General features: G+C 49.3%; 6 protein-coding genes; 1 reads left to right on the top strand and 5 right to left on the bottom strand.

The window, feature by feature from the left end:
* Positions 1-9,538: 9,538 nt before the first annotated feature.
* CHC_T00006117001 (hypothetical protein) lies at positions 9,539-10,285 on the bottom strand. Its single transcript, XM_005718120.1, has one exon. The coding sequence runs from the start codon at positions 10,283-10,285 to the stop codon at positions 9,539-9,541; it is 747 nt and encodes a 248-aa protein (XP_005718177.1).
* Positions 10,286-10,371: 86 nt separating this feature from the next.
* On the bottom strand, positions 10,372-10,938 carry CHC_T00006116001 (hypothetical protein). The gene has a single exon (XM_005718119.1). It carries the CDS (start codon positions 10,936-10,938, stop codon positions 10,372-10,374), a length of 567 nt encoding a protein of 188 aa, XP_005718176.1.
* Positions 10,939-11,180: 242 nt separating this feature from the next.
* On the bottom strand, positions 11,181-11,912 carry CHC_T00006115001 (hypothetical protein). The gene has a single exon (XM_005718118.1). It carries the CDS (start codon positions 11,910-11,912, stop codon positions 11,181-11,183), a length of 732 nt encoding a protein of 243 aa, XP_005718175.1.
* Positions 11,913-14,648: 2,736 nt separating this feature from the next.
* CHC_T00006114001 (hypothetical protein) lies at positions 14,649-15,633 on the bottom strand. XM_005718117.1 is given in 2 exon segments: positions 14,649-14,826; positions 14,827-15,633. 1 exon segment carries the CDS (start codon positions 15,631-15,633, stop codon positions 14,827-14,829), a length of 807 nt encoding a protein of 268 aa, XP_005718174.1. The 3' UTR covers positions 14,649-14,826.
* A 3,908-nt stretch (positions 15,634-19,541) lies between these two features.
* CHC_T00006113001 (hypothetical protein) lies at positions 19,542-21,152 on the top strand. Its single transcript, XM_005718116.1, has one exon. It carries the CDS (start codon positions 19,542-19,544, stop codon positions 21,150-21,152), a length of 1,611 nt encoding a protein of 536 aa, XP_005718173.1.
* A 349-nt stretch (positions 21,153-21,501) lies between these two features.
* On the bottom strand, positions 21,502-22,341 carry CHC_T00009125001 (RNP domain-containing protein). Its single transcript, XM_005718115.1, has 2 exons — positions 22,336-22,341; positions 21,502-22,131 (listed from the first exon to the last, which is right to left on the bottom strand). The coding sequence occupies exons 1-2, from the start codon at positions 22,339-22,341 to the stop codon at positions 21,502-21,504; spliced, it is 636 nt and encodes a 211-aa protein (XP_005718172.1).
* Positions 22,342-23,526: the final 1,185 nt, after the last annotated feature.

Here is a 23,526-nt window from a genome sequence, read left to right as displayed (position 1 = left end):
TATTTCCGCTCCATATTCAATGGATATGGAGCGGAAATACCATCCCCGCATGGCATATCCCCGTATGGCATACGTAACTGGGGGAAGACTTTGGGGGGGATTTTGGTGGGGATTGTGCTCTTTGTCGTCCATCTGACGAAGAACTGGGCTTGAGTGAGGAGTGTGGTCTCCCGACATCTTCACGATAGCACGGGGATGATGTGTGGTCTTTGAGTATGGGAAGTGAGGGAAAAGCGCAAGTTGCTGTCGAGAAGGAATGGCGGATGTAGTTGGGGTCTGGGGGGTGCTGCAGTGGTACAGATTGCGGAAGGTACGCAGGTATGAAAATGGCATCTGCAACTTCTCCCTGTTTCGTGCCAAAGAGTGAAAACGTCTCGTTCGGGACTTGCAGAGAACGGACCCGCAAGTACCTTCTGGAGAAGCAACGTGCTGCAAGATATGGCCAATCACATCTTGGAACGGCTCATATTTTGCATGCCATATTTTCCCATTTCTTGTTTGGAACGACCCTTATACAAGGGGAAATTAAAGAGGGTAGAAATCCGGAGGGAAGAAAAAACACAGGGACCTCCGGTGGCTTTGTACCCTGCAACTTTGCCTCGCTCGATCACCTCCGCTCCGCTCCCTCCACTGCGCGCGATCAGGGAAACTGAGCGCCAACATCCTCTCGCGACTAACATTCCTATCGCAGTTATGGGCCCAGGGAGTGGCTTGGCTCGCGATTGCGAGAGTCGTTTAGGTCCTCCCTACTTTTACCCAGAAGGAGATCTACAAGAATGGCGGCTTAAAGGCGCTCGCTGGGTCGACCTTATTAAGTCCGCTGCCGAGCGCGGCACGGACCGTGCCTACTCCACGGTCTATGCGACCCTTGGGTGCCGGCTATATGAGCGTGGCTTGCCCAGTGCCCAGCAATCAATCGTCGATGAGGCACAGACGGCAAGAACCATAGATTTCAAACGAGACGATCAAGTGGCAGCGGTTCGAGATATAGTCAATCTCATCGCCATCGACCCTCCGATTGCTATGGTCTCACGCCTTATCAATTCTTTTCATAAGGTATCGACCTGCCGTCGAAGAAAGAATGAGGATCTCTCTGTTTTCGTCTCCAGATTTCGAAGATTAGCTGCCGAGCATGTTATGCACTCCAACGCCTCTACGTCCTCCCAGATCGGTGAAGTCCCTGCAATCACACTGCTTAACAACGCCAACTTAGAAGAAGGGACTCTCACCAATGCCAAGCTACAGCTGATTTCTCTGGCTGAGGCACGTGCAGTTGAGATGAATCCTCCCACAAGGAAGTCATTTTCCACCAAGGCCCTGGAAGAATTCAAGCTAGTTCTTGCAAATGCAGAATATCTCCAAGGACCACTGTACTTCCGAAAGGACGATGAAAAGGGACTACGAAAGGCACTAATTAAGTACCTCTCTCGAGCAAGAGGGACAGGGAAGAAAAGTCAGGATGCGTTTCATAAGCTCTCAACCTCCCCGCAGGAAGAAGAAGTAGCGGAAGATTCCGTATCCAGTATCATCTTATCCAAGAAGAAGCCATTCATGCTCCACTTGGATGACGCGGTTTCCGTTCCCGGAAATTTGACGCTCACGTCAAGCCCAGGATCTTCGATGAGCATGAGGGACGTTGAGAGCCTGGTTCAGGGCAACGTTCGAAAAGCAGTTCTCGCAGTAGGGCATAAAGTCTCTGTAGGAGGATCCCATTACGTCGTTTGAATGATGCTAGACGTATGGGAAGCCGTGGACGAATTCAGAAGCCGCCCAGAGCAAGGCGCAAGCGCCCCCACGACGAATCAGGTACTAGCGCCTATAGGACCACCTGCGCGGACTGCGGTGAACACGGGCACCTCTGCGGGAACCTGCGCTGCGCAACGTCTGACCATCACGCAAAGAGACGAAGAACGCCAGGAAACAACCTTTTCAGGGACACCAGCAACGGGCACCCGTCCCCAGGGTTTTTTCGTTCAGGCTCCTGTCTGGGACGCAGGGACAACTCAGTCTCATCTTCAGGCGAGGAGCCAAGGCCGACGTCTTTTCCCCGCGTGAGGACCCCAATCCAAATCTAGACGTTGGCTGCCCGCGAAGCGTCTGTGGCATCCAATCCGCAGCCACACTTTGCGTAAAAATGGGAATCAAGCTATCAATTCGTCCTCTTGACTGCCAACCGTTCTACCATGGTTATGGAATGGAGTGCAGCGAAGCCGAACTTGTCGTTGCCATATTGGACATGGCCGTTACCGACATGCACGGAACAACGATCAAGATCCCGTTCTATGTTACCAAGGGATTCGGCTTCCTTCTTCTCGGCAACGAGATACTCCACAAGTCAAGACTGCTAGGACCGTAGAACGCTCTTGTCATCCCAGCTGGAGCATGCGGCCTCTCTCAGAAAGAGGTCATACTTCAGACGTACAGTGAACAAATATCTCCAGCTGATAAGGATGCTAAGAGGACGTACTTGTTCGTGGTCCCTTCGAAGACTTCGTCTTTCGAAACGTACTTCGCATCTTTCCGCTCCCTCATGTCAAGACAAAGTTCTCAACCATTTGGAAGAAGAAAGTATATGGACGGGAAGGTGGCAAAAAGGTTTGCACTCAAGCTCCACGGCTCTTCCCACTTGCGCCTTGAGGATATGCTCGAGCTGTGTAAATGAGGATCCATTCTCTCCCCTGTGCTTAGACAAGCCCTCAGAACAGTTGCATTGAAATGTACATCCTGTAAGAGCACCGGACGACCTTCTAACTCACGAAAGGTCTCCTTCGGAAAGCTCCTCACATCCTTCAACGATCACGTTCAACTAGACTACATGTATATCACAGAGCTCGGCAATCACCCCATCCTCCATATCGTCGATGTCCACACCGGTCTTTCGGTTACCTCTCTTATGTCTTCAAGAGAGATGGAAGAAGCATCCCGTGCCCTCGACAACCAGTGGTGTAATGTACACGGTCCTCCAGCTGTTGTATCATCCGATCCTGAGTTCAACACCTCCGTGTTTAAGAGCTGCTTGCAGTACGTAAGTGCCAAGTTTCAGCCACGTCCTGCCCGAAGACACAATCAGCTTGGAGTGGTGGAGAGTAAGAACGCGGTGGTCCGGTTGATTGCTCAACGAATGACCAAAGATGCGCAGTTCTTCATCCAGGTACGTGACATGGAAGTCGAGAAGTCTGATGTCCTTTCTCGTGCAACATACATCAGCAACGTTCTGTACAGTAGCAAGAGAATGAGCAGCTTTGAACTTGCCAGAGGATATACTCCTTCAATCGCTGGACTGCCGAAAAGCGTTGTGTCAGAAGAAATCATCGCTGCCCACGAAGAGCAACTTGCCCGCCGGGCTCTCTTCATGCTGGACAAGGGCCGATCACCAAATTCTGTCGACCCCACAGACCTTCGACGTCATGTTCTCGTCTACTACTTTAAGCGCAATGTCAAGTTTGGCAAATGGGAAACTGGCTACTTGCGTAACGTGGAGGCACACATGGTCGTCATATCGAACAACCCGGAACAATGTGGTATGCCCATACGCGCTGCGTATGAGGATGTTCGTATAGCCCCAAGGTCACCCTTGCTGCTGGATCTAGACCAGATTGGTTACGTTTTTCGGCGATCGTATTCTGTTGTCGATACGGACAACGCAGCGATTGCGAACTCCCAACAGGATACAAACATCTCTCAGTCTCTCCCCAAAGCCTTGCCGCCTGATGATGGTCTTCCTGCATGCTTCCCATGGGAAGATGAAAATGAAGACCAACTTCCGCACCAAAAGGACATTCTTGGGTACAGAGGCGACAAACCGGACTCAAGAGCACCTGCTAATGGAGACGTTGCAAGCTACTTCCGAGAAGAGACTGCTTTCTTGGCGAATACCAGGACGTCTCCAGGTAGAGCTAGCTTAGTGAAGCCCCTACGAGAAAATGGCGCTTCATCCGTCCCGAGGAAGCAGCAGCGAACACTCAACCAACCGTCTGACCCACCTCGCCCTGAGAAAGACATAGGTGAAGTGCGAGTAACTCCGCCCCCAGGGCTGCCGTTTGAACATCAATCCGTGGAGCAGGACGTTCTGCGTCAAGTCAAGTCGGTCGTTGCAGACAAGACTGCTTCGGAATTCCAGCTGCAGTTTGTCCCTCGGTGGCTGCTTGACAAAGCTATAGCTGCTGAGAAGAAGAACTACGATGGAGCCTTTGAAGAAGTCAGACTGCTTTCAGTCCCCAGAGGCGCCAACATAATATCTTCGCACCATTTCCTCCAAGTCAAGACCGATGGGGAAGAAGACAAACTCCGGCTGAAGTGTCGGATGGTGCCTCACGGGAATCGCGACAAAGATAAGGACAACGTTCGCAAGGACTCCGCAACTGCACAATTCCCTGTGATCAGACTGGTCTGTCCATTGCTTCTGTCTTGAACATGATCATAGGCACCATCGACATTAAGGGGGCATACTTCCAAGGAGGATACCTTTCGAGAGACATCTATGTTCGCCCGCCAAAAGGTTGGGCGGCCCGCGGCATTCTGTGGCGACTTCTGAAGCCTGCTTACGGAATCGTAGAGTATGGAAGAATTTGGCAGCTGACCATTGAAAGATGGGATGTCTGGGCAAGGCATTATACCAATCCCAGGCATGCCGCAACTCTTCTTGAAGTTCGGCGAGGGAGGTACTATTTCAATAGCTATTTGAAAGGTCGTGGACGATTTCTTAGTCGTCGGCTCACGACGAGAAGTCGATGATTTCCACAAAGCACTGGCGAAGCGTTTTGAAGTCGGCTGGTTCGTCGCTGGCCGCCCACTAATTTTCAACCGTCTCCACATCTCCCAGAGTAACGATGGGACGGTACAAGTTGATATGAAGGAGTACATGGAGAAGATCAAGTTTTTAACGCTGTCCCGAGAACGGAAAAAGCAGTTCCACCAAAAGCCACCCCCGAAGAACTCACATGGTACCTCGGATTGGCTGGATCACTGAACTTTCTTGGCCATGGTGTCCTCCCGCAGGCTTCTTTCGCGGCCAGCTATCTTCAGCAAGCTGTAGGCAACCTAACGGTCTCTGACTTGATCGCCGGCAGCAAGGTGCTTAAGGAGCTAACGGGCTTAACTCCCCAGCTCAAGTACTGTTCTCCCCCGAAGCTCGACAACGACCCATTGTATCTATGCTTCTCAAATGTGAGCCAAGGTTCTACTTCATACGGCCAGACCGGATACCTCTCCGGGATATACCTGCCTGCGGGGGGTGCAGGTGGTGTGTACCATGTTCTCGATTGGCACAGCTGCAAGCAGTCTCGGTTTGCTTTTTCATCAATTGGCGCTGAGATCCTCGCCGCAGCGACGTCGACGGACCGCGGATCACTGATGGCGGAAAGCCTCAAACAGGTCTATGGATCGGAGGTGCCACTACCATTTGCCCTCACAGTTGACTCGCACGGCTTGTATTCAACAGTCACAACGCTGCACGAAGGTACGGACTACCGTCTTCGATCCACAGTTGCACGAATGCGAGACTCCTTTGAGAATGGAGAGATCGCTACGATGCAGTGGATCGCAGGAAAGCTGAACCTTGCGGGCGCACTGACAAAGAGGAACGTAGAAATGTTCAAGAAGCTCAATGAAGTCATGCTGAACGGAGTGCTGGACCCTTGTATGTTCGACAAGGGGAAGCGGATCCAGTTTTATTAGCATCTAATCCTCATCAGTTACCACCCGCCTCTTCAGTCGAGAAGAAGGACTGGTAAAAGGCTTCTTCTTTGGTCCGTGGTCCTTTCGCTTGCGTCGCACCTCGGTGGATATTGTCCTCGCACCATTGCGACGCTTTCTTTTACCTTGAGGTTGTCTTGTAAGGCGGCGAAGCTCGGGAATGCCAAGGAGATCGACTCCATCCCCGACACAAGCCCCAACTAGCAAAGCGTTCGGCAGGGTCATAAACAAGCTGCCTCTCGGCGTCAACAACCACGATGTGGTCTATGTCCTCTCCAGAAGAGTCCAGTGCCCCAAGCCTCGCCAACAAGATCCCGTCTCGTTGGGTGACCAACCATTCCTCTTCCTCCAGTCCATCCGGAAGAGCAACCTTCTCGAGGCGGTAAGCATGCAGCTCTCTCTCCAACCATGCGCCTGCTTGTGCAATGCTGGCAGAATATGTCGGCTTTAAGGACATCGTTTCCATCGCTACCGACTCTCCGGCCAATGCCTGCAGACCATTACCAATGTACGCTCGAAGGTATTGCCCACGCGGAGAGTACACAAAGTTACGTATATCTGACCGAAGCGGCACTGCTGCAGACGAGTCGCTGCGAGCACCGGGGCATCAGACTCTGAAGAAGCGATCCATCCGCCTTGTGCACGCTAAGTGCAAATTGTCCAAGTACTGAGCCTGGGCGCGGGGATCGTAAGAAACTTTCACATTGATCGGGGCGCCACTCGAATTTCTGCAGACCTCCAGGTCAGTGTCAATTTCACTGCAGAGCTCCGCCATCTGGTCCAAAGTCCCCAGGACCTGATGAGATTGCATGGTATAGAAATCCATTGGCCAGATGGAGCGAGAACCCCCGCGATCATTTGAGGAGGCATGGTACCCTCGCCTGCCGAAACGTCTATCATCCCCAGACGCTAATACGATACGCCGAATTGCATACTCATTGTGATCCACATGCAGCTCCATGACCCTTGAGCCCCAATGGCTGAAGAACCCAACATCCGCTAGCCGACTTCCGGAGTGCTCTTGACCAGGACGGACTTCCAACCAATCCCACATCTCCTCCGAGACCGACCGTGGCAATCGCAAGCTCCTCATCAACTCCTCCTCGTCGACCAACCGAACCTCAGAACGGCCTTTCAATTGCGCACGACCAGTCTTGCCGTCCATTCCTACAGCCTTGAGCGGCAACTGCTTGCCTCGGATGGTGATCCACCGCGCGCCTTCCATCGCTGGCCTCGCCTTAACCCCTCCGTACCGTGGCCCACAGGCTCTTTTCTCGGTTTCGGTCAGGGTGGTAGCTCCGCAATTGAGGCAAGGCGCAGCGGTGGATATGATGTGCGGAAAGTTCGAGAGGAATTATGCAGAGCGGTGCGGTCGCGCACGGGCAAAGGTAGGGACGGACAGAAGGGGGTTGGAACGTTCCACAAGGGAAAAGGGGGTAGGAAATCGTTGAAGGGGAGCAAATGAGGACGCCAATAACTCCAGCGCCGCGGGCTGTTCTCGTAAAGAACGGCCACCGGGTGAGGGCTGGAAGGGTGTCAGGCCGCGCGACGACGGATATACCGCGGCGTCGGCGTGCGTGCCGCGCCGGCCGCCGTCGGTCGTGGCCCGACAGGGGGGGTGTCGTGGAGTTGTACAGCGAGGACAACGCTAGCCCTAAGCGGCCTATAGTGTCCGCGGCGGTGCGCCGGCGGTCCCCGAATACTAATGGAAATATCGGGTATTTATCTCTGTGCTGAAGAATAGAACATTTTTGAAAACAGAAAAAAGTAGTTTTCCGACTGCAGCGTGCATGACCTACGGAGCACGGCCTCGACAAACACCAGAAACGATGCCCTAGAGCCGCTCTGTCTGCAGACATAAACACTATCCCGTAGCATCAATAGATACAAGATACACCAACAAAAAGGGGTGCTGCAGAGAACCTTTTAAAGAGTTCTCCTAAATATTCTCCTAACTTAAGGAGAACGTCTCCGTCTTTTTGGAGAGAATCTCTCCGGATGTGGAGAATCTCCACAGGGGAGATTCTACAAAACATGTGCAAAATGTAGTTGTCAAGAAGAGAATGATGCTTGGCTCAAACACAGATGAAAGCAGTGCATAAAGAAAGCAATTCAGAGCTCAGCACCACGCCGAAATACCTTTACCTATACTCATACTACATACCTAGTAGTTAATTGCGAGCACTCCGAGCTTTTTGTTGTAGAAGGTGAAGTTCTTCGCTTCCTATGGTTGCACGTACCAACTGCCTTGACGAATGCCAAGTATCCCAGCAATTTACACAAATTGGCTGACGGCAGCATCCACACCATTGAACCACTTTTGATCCCCCTTTCTTCTGGAATTTTCTCTTCCGGAAAGTTATCGTTTCCGAATAAGAGCAAAGGCTACAATACGTCGCTTTTCCCCTAATCTTGTCATGTGCCAAATTGGTATTCAACCTTCTACGTCTATCTGCGGGACGATTATACTTTGCACTGCATAAGAAGCATACATTGCTCTTACACCCGTTGAGGTTCTCTCTTGCAATGCGCGATTTCCTGACTCTAAACTCATTTGGTTTTGATCTGTAGTGTCATTCCGACTCTGCAGTGATAAAATATATTCCTGAGCGAGACCTCTCGCAAATTGTCCAAACGTCTGACATCCAGTCACTTGATGACGTGTGTTCTTGTACCCGTTACCACTTTTCCTGAATTGCGAAATAGATGGGAACTTTTGTTGAAGCCGTGCAATCCCAAAGCGATACACAATCGCTGCATTTGAGACTTGTGCACCCAATAAACGTCCCAATATGCTTACTATTGGATTCTCACTTCTGTTGGTGTAAGCCAGTGTAGTCAAAGCTCTACTAAACTCATCGACACCCCCTTCTTAGTGCATTCCAATAAACTAGAAGAACTGGGCGAATCATGCGACAAGGCGGAAGCGGACCATTCTCAATAACTATGTTCTTGTATGCCTGACTCAAGTTGTAAAATGATGCAAGCGTGTGAATGTCAGACGTATGCGAACCTTGCAGGAGTTCTCCATATCTTTCCGGAATGCAAGTCGCTTCCTTACCGACCCAGTCGAATGCAGCAACCCGAACGGCATCCATAAAAAGAAGATAAATGTTCCGGAGATGCTGTGACATATGAAGCATAACTGCATAAATAATCTCACCCATTCCGCAGTTACTTCCTTTTGCTACAATAAATAACACATGTTCCAAATCAGCAGCAGCAGCGTGATGCAGACATTGGAATCTATATCCAGTCGTCGGGACAAGGTCTCGAAAGAATATATCTGCACTTGCATTCCTCCCTACATCCTTTACAATAACGAATGGACCAAATCTGTTTCTTGTCCTTTTGGCAATGGCAATTGTGTTGTGCGAAGTCATTGTTTTGATCTCAAGAGAAGCAACGTGAGCTTCCGTTCCATCAGTGTAGCCCATCATTCCATCAGGACTATCCGCGATCATATCAGAATTATTAGAGCATAAAAGTCTCACGCTTCGAACATACTCTACTTTAAGAGCAACTGGCTCTTCGGGCAACGAGGAGAGATTGACAGATAAGTGTAAGGCCTCATTTTCCTTGAAGAAAGCGGGAATAGCACGTAATACCTGAATTTCATTCAAACTTCCCTCCTTCATCCCCGCAGTAGACACGAGTGGCTTCATTGCCCACGACTCAAGAGAAGCTTTATAAAGCTGAGATAATACATTTTCTGATAATATCTTGTAACGGATCTGTTCATTTGCTCCTGATGTGTCCTGTATAGGCAATGTTGCGTCCCCCCTCCTCACAGCAGCTTGGTGCTCTATCACTCTCGAAATGAGTTCACTTTTGCGTGAGGAACTCAGGTCTTTCTTCCCAACAGAGCTGACAATGACAAAAGTTCGTCCTTGCGTCGCTGGGCTAGACTAGACGCTGTTTCCGACATGAATATTTCAGCCTCTGAATGGGTCAGGGGTTGCTCCATTTCCCGACTTGAGATACCAATTGTAGTAGATAATGATGTCCACTTTTCCAACAAGTCCTTCTCAAGGTTTTTGAGGTCACTTGTCAAAGGTTCAAATCCAGCTCGCAATCGTTTTCCTCGCAACAAAAACGAAAGTCCGGCAATGTTGCAAATATAGTTGCGCGCAATTGCTCCAATAAAATTATTGGAAGTTCTTGATGTGAACTTAAATGCTCTGCCAAGAAACCAACCAGGGTCCTCCGATTGCAAAATAGTAAACTGAAGCAAGTGTCCCAGGAGCTGTAAAACTTTTAAAACTGCACTGTTGGAGAGAGCTCTTTGCGTGACAGAGGCATTTGGTAGATTATAGCCTTCCTCTTCACACTCGGCAGAAGCACGTCTGTTATCAAAAATCAATTGTAATCTTTCTTCTGCATCACAATCAAACTTGTGCCGGAAGCCGTCTTTGGGAATCAGACAGTAATGGTGAGCCCCAAACCTTGTGGAATCGTTACTGTACACAGCGGCAATGCGACCTGAATAGCTTTCGCGATAAACAGATGCCTCAATTGGCCGCCCTTTACTTCCCCGTGATACTTTTGTCGCACTGTAAACTGCGCGGCATCCTTTCTCGGAGACCACCATACCTTTATGCTTTTTCCGTATGGGTCCTTCACCAAACACAAAAGGGTAGCTGAGAGAACGGTTATGAGTGCCAAATGTAGTGGCACCTAGAGTTCATTGAGAAAAGAAATAGTCTCTACCTCATTATATCCTCGATCGGAGGCGAAAATAGAATCCACCATTGGCCTGAGGGCCCCCACAGTAGGTACTCCTTGTATTAGTTGAACTAGCCGGTGCCAAACGTGGGTAATTTTTTCGTGGGGGCGAGAGTAGTGGCTAGCAATGAATGCATGCGTCAAAGCAGAACAGGCTGCATTGTTCACTGGGCCAAGTGCCTTTTTAGGGTTGGTCACTTGAGAAAGATTGGTGAGATGAAGCACTGCCCTCGAACTTAGTCGGTTGTGGTCATCATCGACCGAATAAATCGTGACTCCCTCCACATGAACTAGCCTTCTGTTTATAGCGGCTAGTTCGCCCTCCATATATGTGATCAGCGCGTTTCCAGCAACAGGTTTATTCAACCACCCACACTCACTTTGTTCAAAACCCTCTCTTTTTCGCTTTGTACCAGATAACGCACTCCAAACTTCCTTATATCTGCTTCCGGAAATTTTGCATCTGAAAGAAAAATGCTTTGTTTTCCGGAGCAGTAATAATCGAAACAGATGTATCATATGAAGCTGCAAGTACGTGCAGTATGATTACACCTTGCAGCTCTGATGTAGAACAGGGTGGCTTCGTTCTGGCCAGTAGCACCTTGTTTATATGGACGCGAAGTTCTTCCAGAGTAGAGAGCGGGAGAAAGGCTTCAAATGCCTCCAAACGAGAAATCTGCTGTTCCTCTCGCTGAGCTTCTGCTTTGAGGAGAACAGTGCTCAAGTACATTATCAATAATACTGTTTGCTTCCCTCACGAATCAAGGGTACAGGTCTGCATCGACTGTGTCGATAGAGAGTGTCACTGGCGCAAATGGTGAGGAATATTTCCACGTCGACAAGCCTACGTCAGATGAGGCGTCCCATCTGTCTTCGCCCTCTACAGAGGCACATGACGTAAGGCTTGCTTCTACAGCTTCGTCATTATTCAAATCGGTATCGTTGACGTTAACAAGCTCTGACTCACAATACGTGAAAAGACATGAAAAGTAGTCCTGAATCACGTTTTTCTGGCCATAGAACTGATTAGTCGGTACTGTTTTTCCTTTGTGAGTAGAGGGAGAGTGCAGAGAAATAATTTCGGCTTGCTCCACGCGCATGTTCACGGGTAAGTTCATTTCGGTAGAGTCTTCTTCCGATTCTGAAGGAGAATTTAGCTGAACTTCTTGGGAAGACGGCATGTCGTCAGAAGACGAGCAGTCTTCATCGATGGGGTTGTAGTAAAGAGGATCTGAGGGATTGTCGTCCGGATCTGAACTAGAAATTCGACCAATGATGTCGACGACATCATTGGTGTGGGCGCTGTCGTCATCCGGGCTTAGGAATACAGAACCGAGGTCTTGGATGGTTGCTCTCCCCGTACCGGGATCTGCATTATGACCATTGTGCCGGGGGAAATGGCCTCTGTCCATTTCAGGATTGTTACAGATCGCGACGCCGTCGAGGCTGTCGTCTGCGGAGACTGAAATCCGCCATCGATCTGAAGATGGCATTGCTTGAGGGAAACGACGGGGTAAAGGAAATTGGAAAGGTACAGGAGATTGTGGAGGAGAGGAAATGGTAGAGGAAAGGAGATGTTGGAGGAAAGGAGATGGTGGAGAACGTTCTATTCTGGTGCGACGTCTACCGAGTGTCAGGAGAAATTCTCCAGGAGAGTGGAGAGATGTATCTCTTCAGTTGTTCCCTTTTCTCCGAAAGTAGATGGTAGAATCTACTTTTCCAAAAAAGTGTTCACATTTTAAGAAGAGAACCAAATTGTTCTCCACAGCAGCACAGGTTTATACAAGGGGAAATTAAAGAGGGTAGAAATCCGGAGGGGAGAAAAAACACAGGGACCTCCGGTGGCTTTGTAGCCTGCAACTTCGCCTCGTTCGATCACCTCTGCTCCGCTCCCTCCACTGCGCGCGATCAGGGAAACTGAGCGCCAACATCTTCTCGCGACTAACGTTCCTACGACTTGAGGGAAGAGGGACTTGTCTCCCGAAAAACAGTAATGTGCACGTGGCACTGTATTGCACTCTCACTAAATTCAACCAATCGCACATACCTATGCACTTTAAACGTCCAATAAACGATTACCATCACCACATCTTGTGGGACCCGTTCAAACGACTTCAGCATCACAAGTACAAGTATGGGGTACCCAAAACTGAACAGTCACCCCAAAAGTTGAACAAGCGAAAAATCTGCCCTTTTTATTCCAAAATCAAGATTGAGCACCAGAAATGGACATATCTCCTGACTTCAGGTCCAACAAATGGCATAAACGCGCTGTGAAAAATAAAATCAAATCTGACCACGAGCTTTGCCGCCCAAAGTTCGAGTGGATACCATACTTTTAAGTTCATCTCACCACTGAAGCAATGAAGTCGTGCGTGGCAGATAGAATTTGAGATACAACTTTTTTTGAATTTTTTTTGATACTTACTTCGCGTTGACCAATAAAACTGTTGTTCAAGTTTCGAGTGACATTGGGGTCGGGATCGACGACGCTAGCGCTCCCACGTGTTCGGGAATTCTACGTCTACAGTACTACTATCCACCATTAAAAAAAGCCACCCCGACCTGGACGGTCAAGGCCATCAGCTTTCTAATGGAAAAAAACCCGACTGAATCGGACAATTTTAAATTTACTTATGGCCTGCCATCTCAGTTCTGTTCAACTTCAGTGGACCGGTACTTGTACAGTATATTCCCGCGTCTTCTCCCTCCTGCCGCGCTCCTTTCCATCCTCCCGGGCACCAACAACGCCTCTCATGGCCTTCATCCTCGCCCTCCCTACATCGCCTCGCAACCAACCCCACCAGATCACCTGCTCGCGTCTGCCTTCCGTCTCTCATCGTCCAATGTCCGCCCCTCTCCGCCACCGCCCCGTCCCCTCAAAGTCACTGCCCCTCCCCTCCAGTCGTACTCCTCGCCGTATCAATGTCATCACCAAAGCCGCTCTAGACGAGCAAGCAGAACAGCAAAAGCCCTCGCTCTTATCCGGCACGGTCGGCGCCCTCGCCTGTATCACCCTCCACCTCGCCTCCGCCACCGTCTTCCTCCACATCGCGGAGGGCTGGGCCCTTATCGACGCCCTCTACTTTGCAGTCGTCATCGCCACCACAGTTGGCTATGGCGATATCACACCAGTTCGCCCAGCCTCCAAGGTCTTCGTCGCCATTTATGCTGTCGTGTCCGTCTCCTTGATCGCAGGCGTGCTGCAAGCCCTCTTCGAACGCGTCGCCGACGCCCACACTAGCCTTACTAATTCCGCAGCCAGCAAGCTTCTCACATCCACCTCAAATACCAACGAAGATGCCGGCCATGCCGATCTCGTCGTCGCTGCGCGGCAGTCCGTGCGACGTGCGAGATCCCGTTTATGGGCATCCATATCTATGTTCCTGGGTGCTTGTTTGTCAGGCGCGCTACTTTACGGTCGCTTTCTCAACGCAGGCTACATTGATCTATTATATTTTCTCTGTATCTCCATGACAACCGTCGGGCTCGGCGATATCCATCCCGTATCTGCGCCGGGAAAGGCGTACGCAGCGATTTGGCTTGTGCTGACATCGCTTGGCTTTGCGAGCATAATCTCACAGTATGCAGATCTTCGTGTTAAGGAAAGGCAGAGGGATATGATGCAGCGTATGTTGGAGGGTGATATTAGTGATCGTATGTTCACGGAAATTGATGATGATGGCAGTGGTGCACTTTCGGAGGCAGAGTTTCTTGGATATATGATGTGCAAGTTGGGCAAGGCTTCCCCTGATGACGTAAGTCCCTTGTGCAATTTGGCTTCATGCCCTATCTGCGATCACCACGACCTTGTTTCTCACGTTTCATATCTTTCGCAATCTCCGCGCATTTGTCTCCACGCGAGTTGACGCTCTCCTGCCCGCGAACGAAAGGTTCGAGGGATTTTGAAGAGATTCCGTGAGCTAGACACAGATGGCTCTGGTGTCATCACAAAGAACGAGGTAATATCATTGCGAAAAAAATCGGTTTAACGATTTTTGGACGCGCAAACTGCAACACTGATTGCTATCGTTGAACAAGGCGGCCTTATCCAATAGTGCCAGCGATCAACATATATATGCACAGTACAAATACAGTTCGCCAGTTGCTCCGCCAAATTTCCCGCGATCCAAATAGGGCAATGCCTTATTCACAGCGCTCCCGCCAATTCGCTAGGAAAACTGGCGAACTGGAGTCGGAATGTTTTGCATTTCCGGGGTGCCGCCACATTTGGTGATTTGGGAAAATCACAGTTTCGGAATGCACCCTTTTTATTTATTATTATTAAAAGTAACTGCTTATGGCTCATCTATGAAACATGCAAACTTGGAATAATCGATATTTACTCCTGCTTCCTGACGGCGGTCGACCAAGAAGTAATACAGTATCCAGTTCCGTAAGATCTTATTACTGGCCAAATCGGGGCCCACCATCTAAGAACTTGAGTTCCTCCGGAGTCGACACGCGCCCGAGAACCTCATTTCGATACGGGTATCTCCCAAACTCTTGCACGATATCTCGGTGCTTATGCGCATATCCCAAATTCGCTTCCAATAACTTTGTTACTTTGTCGGCATTTTCACCAGCCGCCTTGGAATCGTTCATCAATTCGCGCACATTATCCACACAGGTATCGAGGTGTAACATTGATTCCTGGTGCATAAACGGCATCAGAAAGGACATGAGTTGCGGCGCAGAAAGCTGCTCTTTGGCTCTGGGCCAGCGACTGCCTTTCACAATTGCCAGTGCCACCTCAATGCATTTCTCATCACCAGCATAAGCCTTTGCAGAACCTCGAAAGATGTTGCGCGTGTATTGATCCAGCATGATAACCATGGCAAGAGGGCCTGTTATGGGGTACTCTGAGTTGTCGATGAGGTTGTCCCATTCTCCCTGAAGGGCGCTTTCCACGTCTGCTCCGAACCGGTTGCGGATGTCAGCGTCGACCTCTTTGCCTCCTTCATACCACACCTTGGCTTGGCCGTCTAAGCTGTCATACCGCCCGACCTCCGTTGAGCCGAACCAGTGCGTCAGTACGTCACGGACGAGCTCGTCCGCGGATTGACGAGGGGCCGTCGTCATCATGCGAGTGGTGCTTAGTTGATAGGTCCAGGTTGTTGTGGTGGTTCGCGGAGCGCCGTTGAGACCGGGGCGGAAACGTACGGACTGGAGCACAGCGGGGATTAAGAATGCTTGACAGGCTCTAGTGACCATTACAAGCAACGCATCACCTTTTGGCTGAAGGGTGCTGCAGCGTGTGGAAGTGTGCACTGCGAAGGGTATCTATGCCTTGCTGCTGCAGCGTGTGGAAGTGTGCACTGCGAAGGGTATCTATGCCTTGCCTTGTAATGTTAACAAAAGTCGTTGTCATCTGGTTTGTGCTACCGTACTGCCCTTCTTCCATGAAGATCAAGCAGGGTTTGGCTCCCTCTCGGCGCACCACCTGGGCCCCTGTCTCGGGGCGAATGACTGTGCCATCACACGCTGTTTCATGGGACATTGCAGACACACTTGGGGGATCCTAACCCGTGAATCGCAACCAGAAATACAGCATCATCTCGCACACCCTCCGCTTGCACATCTAATTTACTGCAGATTATGTTTGCTTGCTGGCTGCATTTGACTCGTCTGACATGCACCAAGGGTACACAGTCACAGTAGGATACAGTCAATATGGTCCTCTGTAGCAACAGCTATCCTCGCTCGCATGCCGTCTCACAGCGCGGACACGCGCCATCCAGTCCAAGCGTGACACCTGGACGTTCTATGAGATAGCATTCGCTCAAAAGGACATTGAATAAAGGAACAATCAGTCAACAAAAATATAGTTGACAAATGTAATACCAAGGGTACTGTTGTGGTTTGTGCAGTGCTGGACATGGTGGCGGGTCGGCTGTGGTGATATGATAGTGAGGGTCTATTCTACAAGCTCGGATGTTGAGCAACACAGTGCTCCCTGAGGCTCAATATGGCCCCTCAGGTTGTCTCTTCTTTTCTTGCCTAGCTTCTACTTTGCTTCTAACCTCTTTGTGAGGCGTTCATTTCTACTAGCTTGGCGTTCCCTCTAGCGTGCTAGTCTGTTCCTTCTTGCATTACGATCTAGCGACCGTTGCTGTATGAATCGTGTCTTTGTATTTGCATTGCCTAAGGTCTTCTATTCAGTCTTGCTGGGCACTCTCATGCGTCGGGGCATCGTGATCGGTGGCTTGCGTGCACTTAGCTTTTCCTGTAATTAATCGCGGTTGCTTGTGTGCTCTTTGCATTTCATGCAATTGCTCGATTAACCGTTTTGCAGATGCCAGACAGCCTGTCTGCATCCAACTACAACTGTACAGTAGACAAGTACGACGTGCAGCCAACCAACCCCCGTTCCGAAAGCTTCAAACTACAGTGAGAAATTTCTCAACAACGTCTACAGCCCATGCGATGTTCTCATTGAGGCCTCTAACATCTGGATTTCTTTTTGGTAATCGAAAATAGGCCAGCCTGTCATATCAATTGGACGTCCTGACAGTTTCGGCCATTATCTCATGACCGCCTGTTTTGGCGTGTATGCTCTTGAGACAGTTCACGGTCATGTGATTAAGGCCGATACGGCCGAGCACACCGCAGTGCCTCCGGGAGAGGAATTCCACGAACACAGTCTCTTCGAGAGCCCATGAAGTCAACAAGACTAAACCCGCTCATGCTCAAAGTGGCACTAAATGTTCTGCAAGAAGAAAAGAAGAAAAAAAACATGTCAACGTTTCATAGAGCATTGCTTTCTCCTCATTTCGTGCTGTGCGGAAGCATCTTGTGTCCGTACCATTTCTGTGGAATCGTGCTTTCCTGTTATAGTCAGAGCCATTTCTTCCTTTCAAACGCGATCAGACGAGGTGCTCGCCAGTTTTATGTATGATGTATAGCTAACACGGTCGTACTTACACGGTCGTTCTTACACGGTCGTTCTGACAACTCAGGGTTGCAAAGCATGAGATATGTTGTATAAAGCTTGAATCCACAAACGCCTTTAACCGTGAACACATTCTTCAAACGACATGACTACTTCGCATTCCATGCAAAGCTCACAGCGGCGAATCGATCGTGATGGCAACCATGAACTTAGATAACATTGGATACATAACTGTAGAACAGGAAATAGCACCGTGCCGTTTTAAATTTTTCAAAGATGGGAAAGGGTCTGTTTTCTTAACAACCGGTTAAGTGAAAGCGACGAGTGTCCCGAGTGGACTCCTGATTGTTCCTGTGAAAGAAATTTCCCTGCTTATAGTCTGATTGGAGGGAATCAAAGCGGCATTCTCCCGTATGTAGAACATGCAATGGTCCTTATACAGACTTCATGGCCAAATATTCCAGTCTCGCTTGAATTAACCTTCACAGGTCTATTGACTGCGCAGGGGTACCCAGCATTGCCGGGTAGTGCTCTTTGTTGTTTCGTATCTCCAAGTAGCCGACAATGTCAAATTTTGGTGGGCTCTATGCTCTTCAATAGTCAGCATCACTTCAGTTCACCAAACTGCATCAGAGCAACGTTGCTTAGCAACAATAATTTTTTGAATTCTACAAACAAGTGTAACTATGGAAGGAAAACAAGTTAATCTTCAGTATGCTCGTGGAGATGTTTGCGAAATTGATGCGTTGCAACATATTAGCTCAGAGACCTGTCTCCAAATTGGAAACACAAGAATATCGAAAACGGCGATAACGCTTCTCGACTGTCGAATGGAAACAAGTGGAAAACAGACGTCCGGCTGTTTCCTTGGTGAAGATGAAAGCACTATTATCTGTCCATCTGATCAACGGAGGTACCTGAAGATTGATATTTTCGAAACGATCCTTCAAATATATGACGCTTGCGAGGCTTCTTCGATCAGCAGGCAAAGGGAAAACATGATAGTCCTTAGCACAGAGCTTGCAAGACTAACAAAAGAATCTTCCGAAAATCAAAAAAAGGCTCAACTAGACCTCGAGAAAGTAATCGCCTTATCTAATCAACTGAATGCACTCCTAGAAGATAGTCTCCTTGTTGGGAATCAGTTGCTGAGTGAATCGAAATCCTTTAGGCGTTTCAAAGCCTGTATGAAAGAAATACTAGACGAATTTCGAGCCAAATCGGTGCTTGACTTCGGCCGATCTCTAAGTACTACACAGGACATAACGGCGATGGATTTGGACGCTCTGTTAGCTCCAGATATAAGACCTGCGTCTCAGTCGTTCCGTAACGTATTAACGTTGGGTTCAGAAAGTCCGATATGGAACCTTTTCCAGCTGGAGAGAATTTATTCTGTGTTATGTGCCGCGCTCTTCATATCTATGGTTTGCCGATCGTTTGGGAATGCCACTGTCGCCGTAACTGCAATATCTCTACTGAATGCCGTAAGAGCCGTTGTGACCGCCGGAGACTACATTAGTTTTGCCTTCGACACCTTTTTGAGCCATGTTATTTGCCTCCTGGTCCTAGTTGCTTGGAGAGCCACCTTCACGATGCGAATGATGCGGATTAGGAAATCTAAAGGTTCTGGTGTGTCCAGAAGAGAAGAAAAGAGTGGTTAGCACTGAATTGCCGAGAGAACGGAAGAGAAGAACAGTTGTATGCCCCTCATCTCAGGTTTTGGAAATCGCTGAAGTGATAGAGAACGCTCTCCTGGGCTTCTTCAGATCATAGCGACGCCAAAATATTATTTCCTCGTCGCTCTCCATAACTGGGCAAACGAGAGCGATTAAATCACCTCTAGTGACGTCTTTGGGAGCTTTGCATACCGTACCTTCAAATACTTTGTAGGGATGCGGAATAGGGAAGCACACAATCCTAAATTCACTTAGCACGAGAGAGAGCCTGTACAGAGGGAGATACAATTATGCAATATAAATTCCTCACTGCTTCATTTGGGTGCTAAGGCTTTACGGGAGTCATCTCTCACGGGAGACGTACGTAAAAATTGTTCAAAATCGGGACCGAACTTCCTGACGCAAGCTTCATTTTCTCTTGTTGAAGATGTGAATGGCAGATGGCATCTTTCAACGGATTATTCATGAGATCTTGAAAGAGCATTTCCAGCACCGATGATATACTGGAGCAAGCAAAAGACAGCGACTCGTACCCAGCGCGTAGTCCGGAAAGCATGAGGCTGCTCTTCTCCTTATTTTGCCATGCAGCCATGGCTTGGATAGCCAGACGGGAGAACCAGAACCAAGGAACTGAACCAACCAGAGAGGGGGTTGTTTTGTCATCTCATTCGCTGCCAAAGAAATTTTACACCGGACAGCTCCAAGAGGAATCAAACTGCTATATTGCATACGTGAAGCTAGCTGAACTATGTGGTATGGCATCGGAGAAGCAGCGAACATGGCTAGCAACACTCCTTACAAACTGTCATCTCGAAGGAGCTGGGAGAAAAACCATTCAGTGGCACCCGGAGCACGCTTTACGCGATGTCTCTCCCCAAGAGTACTCGCTTGTTAGTCGGTATATTCCGTTGATATCTGATATTTGTGACCGTACGGGTAATGCGCACCATCTTGCAATGTTTCAAATGAGAGTTGATCACGATAAAAAGCTATGGGCCAACATTGCGGAACTTGAGGAGGCTGTTACGAAAGCAACCGAGGTGAACTATGATTCCGAACGTCTCTTCTCTCGATTTGATAAGGTCGCTGAAGATGCCTTGACGCGCACAAAACACTTGGAAGATTTAACGACGCATTTGGGTGCTGCAACGAAGGAACTTAACCAGGAACACAAGGAACTTCGAATGATTCAGAATGACATTCAAGACTCCATGACAGCACTAAGTGAAGAAAAACGCGCTTTGGCTGCCAGTGCTTTGAACTTTGCGCAGGTGGCATCTGAAAAGATCCTCAGTGTTGAAGAATCAATAGAATTCAGAAATTCTTACAACGAACTGCTTACGAAATATGCTACGTTGAAAGAGAATATCCATCGCGAAACCCATAAAGAATCTATGAGCGAGCTGGAGTCCAGGGATCATTTATGGCAAAGAATCTTTCCATTCCGACAAAGTTCGGGGCTCGTTGCCGGTGTTTGGTTTGAAATCATTCCGAGACTTCTGTGGACATCACTGATGGCCCCTTTTCGAATGACAAGGATTCTGGAATCTCTGAGGATGAGCGGTATGCTAAGTGGGCAGGGCGAGAGCATAATTGTAGCGATGCAAATAATATTTAGTTTCATTGGAGTCATTCTATGTTATCGGGTGATAGTGACACTGAAAACTTTGGCTGCAAATGGAAGTTCCTTGCGGGACTTTCTCGACGGATCGCTCCAAACCTTGAAGGCCCTCACATCTCACCTGAGATCTGTCTACGACAGAAGAAGTGGAGAACATAGTATGCGACGAAAGCAAGCTATTGTCGTTTCTGAAGAGGACAAAAAAGTCCTGTTGCTGGAGCTTATGAAGATTGCTGACACTTTGCTGGACGAGAGGCTTCAGACTTACCTTGCCCAATGTATACAATCTGTACCGATAGATGCGGCGCTTACGGACAAGTTGAAAGAGTTTCTACAAGCGTACGACAAAGAGATATCTAAGAAAATATGTCGAATTGAGAAGCGACAAATAATCATCTTCCAACAACTTAGGGAGGCGCAGGAGACGACATCCCTGGCGTATTCAAAAGACACCGGACAAAGCATGAGGCGGTCCAGGACGGACGCCAGTGCAGGGGCAACTCGGTTGGGAGCGTCTCGACGACCTGGATCAGAAAAGGTATAAAAACAGAGCGAAGAATCTCGTTAGAAATGCAAGTTCCAAGAAGAAAGAAATGATGACGGTCGACGAGGCCTCCCAAAAGAGAGCAGTGATATTTCTTCATCACGCGCGGTTAATTTCAATCCGTTTCCAGATGCAGAAAACGCTTCATGCATACAAGTACTCTTTACAACAGCGTGTCTCCCTACAGGCGCTAGAGTACAGGTTCCCGACTACTTGTGAGGCGCATGGTGAGGTCGTCCAGCCAACATACGTAGGCAACGAGCGTTCAACATGCAATCCAAACAAACCTGGATGGCCTGATGAAACACGCCCCAGACATGAACCGAGCCAAAGAATGCGGCCATCGGACTTAGGCGTACTTATCCAGACGGCAATCGACTATGCGACCGTCGACCTCTTTGCCAGTCATCTCCTGAATAGCCCTCTCCGCCTCCATTTCAGTCTCGAAGAGGACGGTGCCCATTCCCTTCGATTTGCCATCATGAGTCTGTGGCACATCAGCACGAATGACGCTGCCATACTCACGGAACAAATCTTTCAAGTCTTGCCATCTGATATGATACGGCAAATTCCAGACGACAATCTTCCTGCCACGATCCGACTCCCTGCGACGACTGAAACCTTCACCATCTCCGAAAGCACGACGAGGCTTGCCCTCCTCACGATCGGCGCGAACGAAGATCGACCTGCCATCAAGCATTGTATCATTAAGTGTATTGATGGCGTTTTCGGCAGCTTCCGGTGTCTCGAACTCCACAATTCCACATCCCGCTGAACGGCCGGAAGACTCAGTAAAGACCTCCGCGTGAGCTACATTTCCAGCTTCGCGCATATGGTCTTTGAGCCCCTGCCACCGTGTATCCCAGGACAAGTTGCCGACATATACGCGCTTTCCACCGGTGTGGCCACCCGGAGCGGGGCCAGTGGTCTGAGGTCCAGCGGCAGGCGCCTCCTCGTGAAATGCCTCAATCGGGGCCTCCTAGAAGTGATAAGAAAGGAAACGCAGTGACGCAGACAGAGAATGTTGCGTGCGAAACAAGCGGCGACGATAATGTGAGCGAAACATGCAGGTGACGTGACATGATTCCAGTATTGACCGACATGCAGACTGGGGCGGGTGCAAGTATTGCAGCCGTCGGTGCAACTCGATTTAGCCCCTACAGCAGCAACGCCTCAACCTTACCTCCATACTTGCTCAAATGATGACCGCAGCCTTAAACTGTTTCCCGACCTGTTGGCTGCACAAGGACACCGCGCTTTCCAGGGCCGAGAAAGGATGTCCTTTGTGTGAGTGATGCCAGTGCGGGGACGTGCAGGGCGCGCCGTCCTTCACATTTCCTTCTGTGATCCCACAAAACATTCACTCGTTGTCGGAAACGAAAATTTCAAATATTTTCTGAGGGCTCGGTTCGAAATATGGACCAATAACAGAACATTGTAAAGAAAACCCTAAATTATTTGGCAGTGGCCAGGATGGGCAACAAGCTTATGAGCGCCTAAAGACACACGTGTACAGGTGTACAGGTGTACAGGTGGCCTGTCTTGTTTGAGCCGTGGACACGAATAGGTTTAGAATACACGTGTACATCAAATTATATCAGATAAATAGCAGAAAAGACTCCAGAGATCTTTTCATTTATTTTTATGAGAGCCATCCCCGAAGTCTTCTGCTGCTGCGGATCTGTAGTGGTATCAAAAGTGCCCCCCCCCCATTTATTGACTATAAATACGGTCATCTGAGAGCCGCCGGGGGACGGCGACTCCCCCGACGGCCTCACGGTTCACTACAGGTTATGGGCACCATCCCAGTGTGACTTCGATCCCGGTGACGAATTGTCACACTGGATCCCTCTACGCAGGCCGCGCTCAGACAACGTCGGTTGAGCTTCCGCAACCACATCGATAATCTCTACGCCAACACCCTTCTCCAAACCGAATCTGAACCGTCACCCTCCCTCCCTCATTTCACGATGACCACACCTCCGCCATCCCTCAGCCTTCCCCTCCCCACACTCTCCAAGAACAACTACCTACTGTGGCAGTTTTCCTTACACAACTACTTGACTGAGATTGGCCTCGCCCACTTCGCTGATGCCAAGGTCCCTGCACCTGCTGCCGATCAACCCGAAGCTCTCACCCTCCATCACAAACAAGCGGCTCAAGTCAAGCGAATCTTAGGAACTACGTTATCTCCACAGATACTGGCCACTGTTGGCAACCAAATTCTCACGCTCACCCCCCACGCCATATTCCAAACTCTTGCTACACATTTCGACACCATCTGCACACCAGAAGAACATGAACGTCTCCGCCTCAAGAACCCCAGAATCATGATACAGCCAAAAGAAACTATCGACAAATACATAAACCGACA

The sequence above is a fragment of the Chondrus crispus genome, genomic scaffold (genome assembly GCF_000350225.1).
Source record: "Chondrus crispus Stackhouse genomic scaffold, scaffold_36, whole genome shotgun sequence".
In the NCBI taxonomy this organism is placed as follows: Eukaryota; Rhodophyta; class Florideophyceae; order Gigartinales; family Gigartinaceae; genus Chondrus; species Chondrus crispus.
This window is presented reverse-complemented; position numbering and strand designations above follow the sequence as displayed.